The 14,366-nt window shown below is 39.5% G+C and overlaps 1 protein-coding gene across 3 annotated transcripts in view; it reads left to right on the top strand.

Annotated features, from left to right (window-relative positions):
* Window positions 1–14,366, top strand: part of MCUR1 (mitochondrial calcium uniporter regulator 1) — a 33,490-nt gene that overhangs the window by 10,623 nt on the left and 8,501 nt on the right. For 2 of the 3 annotated variants that reach the window (XM_023737471.1, XM_023737472.1), the window contains exons 1-2: window positions 4,910–4,962; window positions 11,427–13,983. In XM_023737471.1, coding sequence (XP_023593239.1) covers window positions 13,941–13,983 — 43 coding nt within the window. In that variant the 5' untranslated portion in view covers window positions 4,910–4,962; window positions 11,427–13,940. Of the gene's footprint in view, window positions 1–4,909; window positions 4,963–11,426; window positions 13,984–14,366 lie in introns of those variants that run through there. The other variant, XM_004382974.1, reaches the window with a different exon arrangement.

Below are 14,366 nucleotides of genomic sequence, written 5' to 3'. Positions count from 1 at the left end.
CAGTGAACATGGGTGTGCATGTATCTATTCGTGTGACGGCTCACTTCTCTAGGATATATTCCAAGGAGTGGGATTGCTGGTTCATACGGTACTTCTATTTCTAGCTTTTTAAGGAAGCGCCAAATCGATTTCCAAAGTGGTTGTACCATTTTACATTTCCACCAACAGTGTATAAGTGTTCCAGTCTCACCACAACTTCTCCAGCATTTATGATTTAGTGTTTTTTGGATTAATGCTAGCCTTTTTGGAGTGAGATGATATCATCGTAGTTTTGATCTGCGTTTCTCTAATGGCTAATGATGGTGAGCATTTCTTCATGTGTCTGTTAGACGCCTGAATATCTTCTTTGGCGAAGTACCTGTTCATACCCTTTGCCCATTTTGTAATTGGGTTATTTGTTTTTGTGGTTGAGTTTTTGCAGTGTCTTGTAGATTTTAGAGATTAGACGCTGATCAGATTTGTCGTAGCCAAAATTTTTTTCCCAGTCTGTAGGTTGTCTTTTTACTCTTGGTGAAGTCTTTTGATGAGCGTAAGTGTTTGATTTTTAGGAGCTCGCATTTATCTTAGTCTCTCTTCTGGTGCTTGTGCCTTGTTACTTACGGTTCGTATTGTGTTTATGCCATGTATTAGGGCTCCTAGCGTTGTCCCTATTTTTTTGTCCATAATTTTTATCATTTTCCATTTTATATTTAAGTCTTTGATCCATTTTGAGTTAGTTTTCATTCATGGTGTGAGGGATGGGTCTTGTTTCAGTTTTTTGCATATAGATATCCAATTATGCCAGCACCATTTGTTAAAGAGACTGTCTTTTCCCCAATTAACAGGCTTTGGGCCTTTGTCAAATATCAGCTGCTCATAAGTGGATGAATTTATGTCTGGATTCTCAATTTTGTTCCATTGGTCTGTGTATCTGTTGTTATACCAATACCAGGCTGTTTTGACTACTGTGGCAGTATAATAGGTTCTAAAATCAGGTAGTATGAGGCCTCCCAATGTGTTCTTCTTGAGCAATGCTGTATTTATTTGGGGCCTCTTCCCTTTCCTGTGAAGTTGGTGATTTGTTTCTCCATCTCATTAAAAAATGCCAGCGGACTTTGGATTGGGATTGCATCGTATCTGTAGATTGCTTTGGGTAGAATTGACATTTTCACTATGCTGAGTCTACCTATCCATGAGCAAGGTATATTTTTCCACTTACGCAGGTCTCTTTTAGTTTCTTGCAGTAGTGGCTTGTAGTTTTCTCCGTATAGCTCTTTTACATCTCTGGTTAGATTTATTCCTAAGTATTTTATCTTCTTGGGGGCTGTTGTAAATGTTATTCATTTAGTAATTTCCTCTTCGAAGTTCCCTTTGTTGGTGTAAAGGAATCCAGCTGATTTTTGTGTGTTTATCTTGTATCCTGAAACTTTGCTGAAATCTTCTATTCCAGTAGTTTTCTTGTGGATTCTTTGGGGTTTTCTGTGTATAAGATCATATCATCTGCAAATAGAGATACTTTGACTTCTTCCCTACCAATTTGGATGCCCTTTATTTCTTTTTCTAGCCTAATTGCTCTGGCTAGAATGTCCAGCGCAATGTTGAATCAAGAGTGATGATAGAGGGTATCCTTGTCTGGTTCCCGTTCTCAAGGGGAATACTTTAAAGTCTCTCCATTTACGATGATATTGGCTGTTGGCTTTGTATAAATGCCCTTAATTATATTGAGGAATTTCCCTTCTATTCCTATTTTGTTGAGAGATTTTATCAGGAATGGGTGTTGGACTTTGTGCCTTTTCTGCATTGATTGATAAGATCATGTGGTTCTTGTCTTTGTTTTATTTATGTGATGGATTACATTGATTGTTTTTCTAATGTTGAACCATCCCTGCATACCTGGTATAAATCCCACTTGATCATGATGAGTTATTTTTTTGATATGTTGCTGAATTCTGTTGGCTAGAGTTTTGTTGAGGATTTTTGTGTCAATGTTCATGAGGGATATTGGTCTGTAATTTTCTTTTTTTGTGGTGTCTTTACCTGGTTTTGGTATCAGAGTTATGCTGGCTTTGTAGAATGAGTTTGGGAGTATTCCATCCTTTTCTATGCTCTGAAATACCTTTAGTAGAAGTGGTGTTAACTCTTCTCTGAAAGTTTGGTAGAATTCTCCAGTGAAGCCATCTGGCCCAGGGCTTTTTTTTTGTTGGGAGTTTTTTAATTACCTTTTCAATCTCTTATTTTGTTATGGGTTTATTTAGTTGTTCTACCTCTCTGTGTTAGTTTAGGTAGATAGTGAGTTGGTAGAAATTTGTCTGTTTCTCTGGGTTTTCAAATTTGTTAGAGTACAATTTTTCATAGTATTTGCTTATGATTCTTTTAATTTCAGTTAGGTCTGTTGTGATATCACCCATCTCATTTCTTATGTGGGTCATCTGCTTCCTCTCCAGTTTTTCTTTTGTCAGTTTGGCCAGTGCTTTATCAGTTTTGTTGATCTTTTCAAAGAACCACCTTTTGGTCTTGTTAACTCTTTCAGTATTGTTTTTCTGTATTTCATTTAATTCTGCTCTAATTCTTATTATTTCCTTTCTTCTGGTGCCTGAGGACTTCTTTTGCTCTCTCTTTCTACTTGTTGCAGTTGTAGGGTTAATGTTTTGCTTATGGCCCTTTCTTCTTCTTGGATGTGTGCATTTATTACTATAAGCTGACCTCTTAGCACTGCTTTTGCTGTGTCTCAAAGGTTCTGGTAGGATGTGTTTTCATTCGTAGTTTTGTCTATAACCCAGTAGTTTTTGAACAAGGTGGTGTTCAGTTTCCACGTGTTTGATTTTTTTTCCTTGTGTTTTGTTTTGTTGATTTCTACTTTTCTGGCTTTATGGCCTGAAAAGATGCTTTGTAATATTTCGTTGTTCTGGATTTTGTTAAGGCTTGCTTTATGGCCTGATATGTGGTCTATTCCGGAGAATAAAAGTATACTTGGCTGCTGTTGGGTGCAGTGTTCAGTATATGTCTGTGAGATCAAGTTGGTTGATTGTAGCATTTAGCTCTTCCGTGTCTTTGTTGAGCTTCGTTCTGGATGTTCTGTCTTTCACCAAAAGTGGCACGTTGAAGTCTCCTACTACTATTGTGGAGCTCTGTATCTCTCTTTTCAGTGCTGTTAGAGTTTGTTTTATGTATTTTGGAGCCCTGCCATTGGAAGCATAAATATTTATTATAGTTACGTCCTCCTGGTGTGTTGACCCTTTAACATAGTGTCCTACCTTATCCTTTGTGGTGGATTTTACTTTAAAGTTTATTTTGTCAGAGATTAATATTGCCGCTCCTACTCTTTTTTGAGTGCTGTTTGCTTGATATATTTTTTTTCCATCTTTTGAGTTTTAGCTTCTTTGTGTCTTTAAGGTGTGTCTCTTGCAGGCAGCATATAGACAGATCATGTTTTTTAATCCAATCTGCCACTCTCTGTCTCTTATTGGTGCATTTAGCCCAGTTACATTCAGCGTAATTATTGATAGGTATGCGTTTAGTGCTGTCATTTTGATGTCTTTTTTTTTGTGTGTTGTTCACAGTTTCTTTGTTCCACTTAATTTTCTGTGCTGAGTTGTTTTTCTTTATGTATTTTCTTTTCATCTTTTTCGTTGTTGATTTGTGTTTGCTGAATCTTTATATTTTTCTAGTTTTTTTATTTTGATTTGTAGGATTGTTAGTTTCCTTTGTGGTTACCTTGATATTTACCCCTATTTTTCTTAGTTTATACCCTTCTTTTATTTCTTTATTATCGCCTTGACTTCCCCTCCATATGAAAAATCTATGTCTACATTTCTTAAGTCCTTCTTTTTTGTTTTAATGTTGTCATTTCTTACATATTGATATCTCTGTTTCCCTATTCCCAGTGTTTTAGCTTTGGTTTATTTTTATGACTTCCCTGTCTGGGTTGATATCTGGTTGTTCTCTCATGTGTTCTAGTCTTGGATTGTTATCTGATGTTATTGATTTTCTAACCGGAGGACTCCCTTTAATATTTGTTGTAATTTTGGTTTGGTTTTTGCAAATTCCCTAAACTTCTGTTTATCTGAGAATGCCCTAATTTCGCCATCATATTTGAGAGACGGTTTTGCTGGATATATAACTCTGGGCTGACAATTTTTTTTCTTCATGGCTTTATGTATGTCATCCCGTTGCCTTCTTGCCTGCATAGTTTCTGCTGAGTACTCTGAGCTTATTCTAATTGACTCTCCTTTGTAGATGACTTTTCTTTTATCTCTAGCTGCTCTTAAAATTCTCTCTTTATCTTTGGTTTTGGTAAATTTGATTATAATATGTCATGGTGACTTTCTTTTGGGATCTACCTTATGTGGGGTTCAATGAGCATCCTGGATGGATATCTTCTCATCTGTCATGATATCAGGGAAGTTTTTTGCCAACAAATCTTCAACAATTATCTCTGTGTTTTCTGTTATCCCCCCTTGTTCTGGTACTCCAATCACTTGTAGGTTATTTCTCTTGATAGAGTCCCACATAACTCTTAGAGTTTCTTCATTCTTTTTAATTCTTTTGTCTGATTTTTCCTCAAATAAGTTGGTGTCAAGAGCTTTATCTTCAGTGTCACTAATTCTGACTTCTCCTGTCTCTGTTCTGTTCCTATGACTTTCTATTGAGTTGTCTAATTCTGAAATTTTATTGTTAATCTTCTGCATTTCTGATTGCTGTCTTCCTGTGGATTCTTGCAGCCTATTAAGTTTGTTATTATGTTCTTGAATAACCTTTTTAATTCCGCTACTGCTTTGTTCTTTGGATTTCTCTGCGTTTTGAAGAATTTCCTTTCTAATTTCTTGAAGAGTTCTGTTTATTAATCTTTTGTATTCTGCCTCTGGTAATTCCAAGAAATTCTCTTTCTCCAGAAAATTTATTGATTATTTTGGGAGCTTGATGAAGCCATCATGGACTGCCTGTTTATGTGATTGGATATTGTCTGTTGTCTCCGAGCCATCAGTAAGTTATTATAATTTTATTTTATATTTGTTTAGTGTGTCCTAGCTTCTTGTTTTGTTTTGTTTTGACATGCCCAAATAGGCTGCATGTGTGCGCTAGTTTGATTATTAGCACCTTTGAAGCTCTAACGTCCTATCATCAGGTAGTCAGTTCTGTAACTAAGTATCTGTGCCCAGGAGTTGGTTAAATTTTCCTGTATGGATTCAGCTCAGGTGTCCAGGCAGTAGGTCACCAAGTGTGTGGTGCAGGCTCTCACCTACAGTCTTAGAGAGGCATGGGTGATTAGTGTGGCACAGGTATCTGGCTGCAGTAGGGGGTCACGCGCTGAGCAAGGCAGGAGGCTGACGGCTGCCCCTGAGTGTCTGAAAGGAAAGTGTGTCCCTGTTCCTAGAGCGAATAGGTAGATAAGTTTTGCAGCTGGACTGTGAGCACCCTACTCTGTTGGCTGTAAGGACTGGGGGGCACCACTTATCCTTGGACCCCTGTAGCCAGTGGCTAGGTGGCGTGGGTGGAGCCACCAGTTCTCAAGCCACTGATGCGGACAGTTAGGCATTGCTTAAAGGGCAAAGCAGTGTCAAGTGTCACAAATCTGCCACTTCACAGCTGAAACAGTTGAAGTTGGACTGCAGGTATTTACCCTGTGGTACTGTGGTAGTCAGGGCTTATGCTGTTGAGATGAGCCCACACAAGTCTATACAGGGGTGGAAGGCACTCAAAATCCGCAGACCCCTTATGCCTGTGCCTAGGCAAAGGAGCTGTGCGAACCCTGAGTTCCTGGCTTAGGGGAGCCGGTAGCTTATTTTTTCCATTTGTTAATTTGTTGCCTTTCCAAGGTCAGGAGAATGGGTCAGGCTGCCTTATGGGATCTACTTCCGGCCCAGGGGACTCACAGATCGCCGAAGCTGGCTGGACCCAGTGCAGAGTGAGGAGGGAGGAGGTAAATGGGAGAGAGGTATTTCCCAAATGGGTTTTTTTTTTTCTTGAATCCCCGCGAAAGGCCACATGCACATACTTATCTTTAGCCACTTGGGTGCTGGTTTTCACTGGTTCGGAGTGTCCAAATAGAATCTCTGCTGCCGGATCTCTCTCAATGTGGAAAGTGCCTACCAAGGGAGCGAGCAGAGCTGTATGCCCCGCTCACTGCGCACCCTGAGCCGATCCGGCCTGAAGGGCTGCAGCTCCCGCTAGGTCAGGTCAGGCAACTCCTTGCTGCTTCCGAACCGTCTCTCTCTCCCCCTGCCACTCAGTCCAATTCCTCAACTTTGCCTTGTTTAGGGCCCCTAGATATTCATATACAATCAATTCACTTGTTTTTTCAGGTCTTTGTTGTAAGAGGGACATAGGAAGCTGTCTGACTACTCCACTGTCTTGGCCCTGACTCCATATATGTGTTTTTTAATGTGGGTTTTTGTTTTTTTTTTTAATACGGTGAAAGTTCCCAAAAAGGAGAGTTGACTCATTGCTGTTGAGTCGATTCCGCCTCTTAGCGACCCTGTAGGACAGAGTAGAACTGCTCCATAGGATTTCCAAGGAGTGGCTGGTAGGTTCGAACTGCCGGCCTTTTGGTTAGCAGCTGTGGTCTTAACCATTGTGCCCCCAGGGCTCCAGAAATGGAGAATTACATACTGCATTTTATCATCACTCAGTTCACTTGTGTCCTGGTTACTGGTGGGAATTCATAGTTCTTGGGCCTCGTTTTGTTGGCACAATAAGGGAGGAAAAATGAGTCAGAGGCGTTCTGAACATCAGAGTATTCCTCAGGCGTTGCCCTTTGCGGGAAGCAAGATGGCGTTCACCTCTGTCAGCAGGGGCTTGAGTGCCAAGTGGGAAGCGGCAGCCCTTTGCTCCACTTTTCAGAAGGCGGTATTTCTTTGGAATAAGCTTGCAGTTTCTGTTTCCACTCCTTTTTGGAAAAGAATCTGCAGTATCCAAATCAGCAAATCAGTGTTGTTTTTGTTACAAAACGAGGAACTGAGGCCTGGAATAATCCCATCACTTCTCACAGGTCACTTTTAGGTTTGGATGGTTCTTTTGTTATGAGAAAGAAGGAATTTGGGACTAGAATAATCCCACCGCTTTTCACAGGCCATTTCTAGACTGGAATGTTGTCAAGCTCCCTGCCCCGTGGGACAGTCCAGCCTAGTTCTAACATGGCTGAGTTGGTTCTGTGTCAGGCAGACGCTCAGGGCCTCTTTTTGTGGAGGCCAGCTTTAGGCCCAGGACTGGGAGTAAATGACAAAAACCCAGCACTGCCGTCGAGTGGATTCTGACTCGTAGTGACCCCATAGGGTTTCCAAGTCTGTAAGTCTCTACAGAAGCAGACTGCCACATCTTTCTCCCCAGGAACTGCTGGTGGTTTCAAACCGCCAACCTTTCGGTTAGCAGACGATCGCTTTAACCACTTCACCACCGGGGCTCCTCAAATGACAAAAAAGAGGTACCAAATTTAAGTGAGCTCATTTATGTGAAACAGGAAGACCTGAGTTGATCTCAAATTTTCTTTCTAGACAGTCTCAGGATCCAGATCTTAAGACAGCATGCACTTCAATTAAAAAAAAAAAAAACCATTCCTTGCCTGCAGTATCCCAAGCCCTCTGTTAGATGCTGTATATACCAGTTGCTGTTAAGTTAACTCTGACTCATGGTGACCACATGCATATCAGAGTAGAACTGTGCTCCATAGGGTTTTCAGTGATGGATTTTTCAGAAGTAGATCACCAGGCCTTTATTCTGAGGTGCCTCTGGGTAGATTCAAACCTCCAACCTTTTGGTTTGCACCACCCAGGGACTCCAGCAGATATGGAAATGATGTTCTAAGTGCTGTGGTAGAGCTGTGTGGATTGGGCTCTGAGAGCACAGAGAAGAGAGCCCTCAAGGTAGCTCTCTGACCCGGGAGGAGGTAGCAGAGACCAGAGAGTGGAGCATCATGCCAGGCGTGGAACATAAGGGTGCTTAGTAAATTGTCAGATTAAATGAAAAGGGGTAAAGAAGGATGCTTACAATTTACCAGTTGGAAAAAGGGAGCGAGACAAATCTAAGCATGGAGCACCAAGGCATGAAAGTGCAGGCAGCAGAACACTTAAGTGGCTAGAAGCTGACAGGTAAGTAGGCCAGATGAGGAAAGGCCTTCTGTGCCTTGCTAAGGATCTTTGAATCTTGTGGTTACTTGCTGTGGGGTCACTTCCGATTCATGGTGACCCCGTGTGTGCAGAGTAGAACTGCTCAGTAGGGTTTTCAAGGCTGTGATCTTTCGAAAGCAGATTGCTAGGCCTTTCTTCCAAGGTGCCTCTGGGTGGGTTCGAACTTCCAATCTTGCTGCTTGTAGTGAAGCGCTTAACTGTTTGTGCCACCCAGGGACTCCCGTTTTGAATCTGAGGGCCCGTTTTTACCATTAAACACACGTACACACACACACTAATTGCGTTTTACATTTTGCCAGTTTGCAAACTGTGGTTGGTACAGATATGGGTTTTTTCTAATCTTTCACACTTATCTTGATGCTGCCTGTGACCACAGCCACTCTCCTCTTCCCGGGTTGCCAAAAGGCTGAGAACCACTGCTGACGGCTTCAGAGAAGCATCAGATTGGTAGAGTCTAGTACAGGTCACGTTTTTAGAGTGTTTGGGGTGAAGGATTTGAGAGTGATGGTTGATTAGCTGAAGTATCTTGTCATTCAGGAGACCTGCTGAGAGACCTTTGAGTTCGTAGATGATTCCTCTCTCCTGCCAGCCTTCTCCAACACCTGGCCTCAGACTGGTGCCACTTCATGGCAAAATGACGTAAATAAGAACAGACATGGAGCAAGATTTTGATATAGCTGAGTTTATTACATTTAAATGAAGGTTCTTATTTTAGAGTGACCATCTTTTTTTTTTTAGTGTTAAAAATGTCTTTGTAAGTATAATGGTATCATCATAGTAAGCAGCTATTACATTTAAATGTACTTTTGGACATATTTTTAAATTTTCGACAGTTGTTCCAGTTTTTTTTTAATACTATTATACTGGTTCAGGAAATCCAAAAACCAGGAAACCTTTGCTGTATACTATGCTGCCTTCCACAAATGAGCACTTGGAAACAAGAAGTTTGCAAAATGGATTTGATCTACGGTTAAATGCACAAAAATTATAGAAAAGATCATGTAAAGATTGTTAGCACACATTTCTCTGAAGGGAGGCTTTTACAGAGACATCACAGGAAAACAAAACTACAGACTAATATCTCTGATGAATAAAGATGCAAAAACTCTCAACAAAATATTAGCAAACCAAATCCATGACCAGGAACAGCAAGCTTGTTTAATTTCTGAAAATCAATTCATGTAATATGCCATAGTAATAGAATAAAGGACAAAAACCACATAATTGCCTCAGTAAACACAGAGAAAGCATTTGACAAAATTCAATTCAGCACCCTTTCATAATTTAAAAAAAAAAAAGAACTCAGTAAACTAGGAATAGAGTGTAACTTTCTCAATCTGATAAAGGGTACACCTAACATCATGCTTTCCTGGTCGGCGCAAACAATTAAGATGCTCAGCTGCTAACTGAAAGGTTGGAGGCTCAGGTACACCTAGAGGCACCTCTGAAGAAAAGCCTTGTGGTTTACTTCCGAAAACTCAGCCATTGAAAACCTTAAGGAGCACAGTTCTGCTTTGACACGTGGGCCTATAGGAGTCGAAATCAACCCGATGGCAGCTGGTATGGTAATAGCATACCTAATGGTGAAACACTGAATACTTTCTTCCATAAGATCAGAATCAAGAAAATGATGTCTGCTCTTGCCACCCTATTCAGCATTGTACTGGAGGTTCTAGCCAGGACAGTTAGGGCAAGAAAATGAAATAAAAGGCATCCAGATTGGAACGGATAAAGTAAAGCTATCATTATTTGCAGGTGACATAAACATGTATATAGAAAATCCTAAGGAATCCGTTTAAAAACTATAGAACTAATAAATGAGTTCAGCAACATTGCAGGATACAAGATCAATATACAAAAATTACTTGTTTCTGTACACTAGCAGTGGGCAATCTGAAAATGTAATTAAGAAAACAACTCCATTTACAGTAGCATCAAAAAGAATAAAATACTTAGTAAATTTAACAAAAGAAGCACAGAACTTATATTCTGAAAACTACAAAACATTGTTGAAGAAATTAAAGACCTAAATAAGTGGAAAGTCATCCTGTGTTCATTGATTGGAAGACATACTATTGTTAAGATAGCAGTACTCCCCAAATGGATCTATAGATTTAATGCAAGCCCTGTTAAAATCCCAGCTGGCTTCTTTGCAGAAATTGACACACTGATCCTAAAATTTGTATGGAAATGCAAGGGATTCAGAATCGCCAAAATAAACTTGAAAAAGAACAGAGTTGGAAGGCTCACACTTCCTAATGTTACAAGTTACTTCAAAGCTACAGTAATCAAGATAGTATGGTACTGGCATAAAGGCAGACGTATGGAGGTCAGTCCAGAAATGAACCCTCATATTTATAGTCCATTGATTTTCAACAAGGGTGACAAGACAGTTCAGTGGGGGAAAGAATAGTCTTTTCAACAAACGGTGCTGGGACAACTGGAAGAACACATGCAAAAGAATGAAGTTGACCCCCTACCTCACACCATATACAAAAATTAGGTCAAAGGACCAAAGACTTAAATCTGAAAACTAAAACTGTAAAACTCTTAGAAGAACCCATAGGAGTAAGTCTTTGTCTACTTGAATTAGTTAATGATTTCTTCAATATGACACCAAAGGCACAAGCAACGAAAGGAAAAAAGTAGATAAATTGGACTTCATCACAGTTAAAGACTTCTGTACTTCACAGGACACCACCAAGAAAGTGAGAAGACGGCCCACAGAATTGGGGAAAATATTTACAATCATACATCTCATAAGAGGACTCTTACAACTCGATCATAAAAAGACAGCCCAATTAAAAAATGGACAAAAAGATCCAAAGAGACATTTCTCCAAAGAAAATACACAAATGGCCAACCAGCATGTGAGAAGATGCTCAGCATCATTAGCCATCAGAGAAGTGCAAATCCAAACCACAGTGAGAGACCACTTCACACCGTCTAAGATGACTAGAATCCAAGAAGTCACATAACAACAGTTACAATAAAAACGACATAGTAACAAGTGTTGGTGAGGATGTGGAGAAACTGGAACCCTCATACGTTGCTGGTGGGAATGTAAAATGTAGCTGCTGTGGAAAACAGTCTGGTAAATCCTCGTAAAAATGTTCTAAAATTGGTTGTGGTGATGGTTGTACAGTTGTAAGTATACTAAAAGCCGTTAAATTGTACACTTTAAAAGGGTGAATTGGGTGGGAGGTGAATTCTTTCTCAATGAAGCTATTATAAAAAAAATATTGTTTGGGGTATACCATATTTTTTCCTGTTGCTGTTGTTGCCATTAAGAGTGTTTTGACCTTGTGGTCCTTTTCATCCTAGACCTCAGCCTCTCTGCCGGGTCCCTGCAGCTGGAGCGCAAAAGGAGAGACTTCACCTCTTCCGGGACCAGGAAGTTCTTCTTCGACACCCATGCCTTAGTGTGCTTACTAGAGGACAATGGTAATCTTTGTTACTGGGTGGTTACTCGGTGCCATAGAAGAACACCATACATTTTAACTTCTCTTACGGTTTTACCTAATTTCTCATTATTTCTCTTTGACTTTCCAGCCTACAGGTAATCTTTTGTTCAGTCACCAAAAAAATGTTTAAAGCCTTTTTCTTTTAAGGACATTCTTATTCACCAGTACAATTAAGACTTTTCTCACTTGTGTTCTTGCCCAAGTGACGTGTACTTTATAACATCACTATGGAAGGACAGTAGTGTAGATAAACTCAGGAATGGTTCCTACGGTAACTGAGTCTGAAACACAAAGGTAGTAGTTTTATTTTTATCCATCTTGTGCGCGTTTAATATTTGTATGAAGTTGAAATGTTGCTGAGCAGCATCTGTTGATAATTTCAACTTAGTGTCTTTTTTGTTTCGTTTTCTTTTTAATCCTCAGGCTAACATTTTCCCTTACTGCTGTTGAGTCGATTAATGTGCAAGATTGCTCTTCATTGAAAGTGCAGGTAGTGTTTAGGTACCATTCTCATATTAATCTTATCTAATCAAATACACCACTTATAATTCTCTGTTCTGTGACGCTTGTATTCTCCAAGTTGGAATTTTAAGGTTATGTTAGCTTGGTACTTGAAATAAATGACCAAAACCAAACCCGTTGGGGTCAAGTCTTTTCTGACTCCTGACGACCCTGTGTGCTACAGAGTAAAACTGCTCTGTAGCGTTTTCTTGGGTGTAATCTTTACAGCAGGAGATCACCAGGCCTTTCTTCTGTGGTGCCTCTGGATGGGTTCAAACCACCAACCTTTGGGTTAGTTGTCAAGCACAAACTGTGCCACCCAGGCACCTTTTGAAGTAACCACATCTGTGTTTTTACTTCATCGCATACCTATTTATCCAGCTGTGCATATTCATATCTGGAAAGCTACCCTCTATAGGTGCCCCAAGACAGGATGATGGAATGAAATGTTCTGTGTTTATCCGGGGGAGTTAGAAGCTCTGGGCTCAAGCCCTCCTCTGCCAAGTTCTAGCTACATAGCTGGACCCTTCTCGGCTTCCATTTCCTCGTCTGTAGGATGGTCATAATAGAAACTCCTAAGATCCTTTTGAGATTAAGAAAAAACTCTTTTGAAGAATTGTCAGATGCTATATATATTTTTTACAACTTACCAAACTTGATACGGTTGGCCTTTTTCGCCAAAACTTCTTTTAAGTAAAAATTTAAAAAGGAAAAGTAGAAGTGGGAAAGGGAATATCTGAAATTACCTTGATAAGCAGAACTCTTCCTTCTTTTCTTCATTTTAAATCTTGACCAGTGGAAATTTGTGTATTTTGAAACAGTGATTTGAGGACCCCCCTGAAATGGGTGGGGCGAAGGTACTTCCAGCTACCCATCCTGGCCTGATGGATGAGTGAGGGGATGTCTGAGATGACTGGGTTGGGATAGGCTAAGAAGGACTCTTTCGGGCATATTCCATCCTGTACCCTTTTTTTCTCCAGAGCTGTGTCTCCTGATTAAAGTAACTTCTGTATGTCTGTGACCCAGCTAACCCTTCGTCAGCCAGATCATTGTTTCATTGTCTCATTCTGACAAAAAACAAATTTGTATCTGGCAGCTCCTTAGGTATTCAGGTTTCACTTTTGCTTTTTCTCATCCCTTTGCTCCTCCATCCGTAACCACTGGTGGTTATAAGGCTTTGGAGAATCTGTTCTATAATCAGCATAAGCTCCCTTTCTGTGTCTATATTTCTTTTCCTCTTGCTTGCCAAGTCTAATGTCTAGCCATGAACTATTAATAAAGTTTAAAAAATTACAAAAGACGTGTTCATTTTACAAAAATTAGGAAGATAGAAGAGCAACAGGAAAAATACCTATAGTCCCCGTATTCCAGAGGTGAACAGTGTTAACATTTTGGTGGGTCCCCTTTTGGGTAGTTTTTCTAGATGCGTGTGACACACATGTTGAAAAATAAAAGATTCTTAATAAAGTGATTAGACTGGGTCTTTGGAGGGTTTTTTTTTTCCCCCTCTCCTTTAAATCTGTATGTGTGTGTGTTTTAATTACAGTCCCATGCTTAAGTTCATCCAAACAAGTTATATTGATTACAATCTTATCCAAACAAATGTACCATTAATTAATTATAAGAATCAATAGATTCTTCTTGAAGTTCTTATAGGTGGAAGTATTTAATGGAAAGAATTGCTTTCCAGGCACTTGGTTTAAGCGTTTTCTTAATGTTGCCAATGTGAAGCGTAAGCCAGTATCTGAAATTACTAAAAACTGTAATGCTGATGAGTTGAATCTTTATATAATTCAGTTCAACTTTATTTATTGAGTATGAAAGAATACATTTTTCCAGTCTGGACTCCTCAAACAAGTGACTAAAGAGAACTATGGAAAAAAATGGAAAAAACAGATTCTGTTTTTTAACATTAGGTAAGTTAATTAACAGCTAAATTACTACTTAATAGTCAGTTATTCTGTATATAAAATCATTGAACTTTCCTACTTACATGATTTTTAAGTTATATGTACATTCTTTAACAAAAGAAATAATGTCCATTGTGGAAATTGGAAACAATACAAAGAAATGTAAGGAAGAAAATAAAAATTACCTAGAATCTCTGTTGAATTACAACAACAATTGTGTGTATAATTTTGAGTCTTGCTTTTTGCATTTGGTATTGCAGGCGTCCCCTGTATCGTTAAACATTCTTTGAAAATGTGGTTTTTAACAGCCGGGAAGGATGTTAGAGAACTCAGTCAGCCCAGCCACCCCATTTTACATGATGGACAGACTCAAATGTTTCAGACTTGCC

This window comes from Trichechus manatus, unplaced genomic scaffold (assembly GCF_000243295.1).
Source record: "Trichechus manatus latirostris isolate Lorelei unplaced genomic scaffold, TriManLat1.0 scaffold00103, whole genome shotgun sequence".
Taxonomy (NCBI): Eukaryota; Metazoa; Chordata; class Mammalia; order Sirenia; family Trichechidae; genus Trichechus; species Trichechus manatus.
Note: the sequence above shows the minus strand (reverse complement) of the source record. Positions and strands in the feature narration are given on the sequence as shown.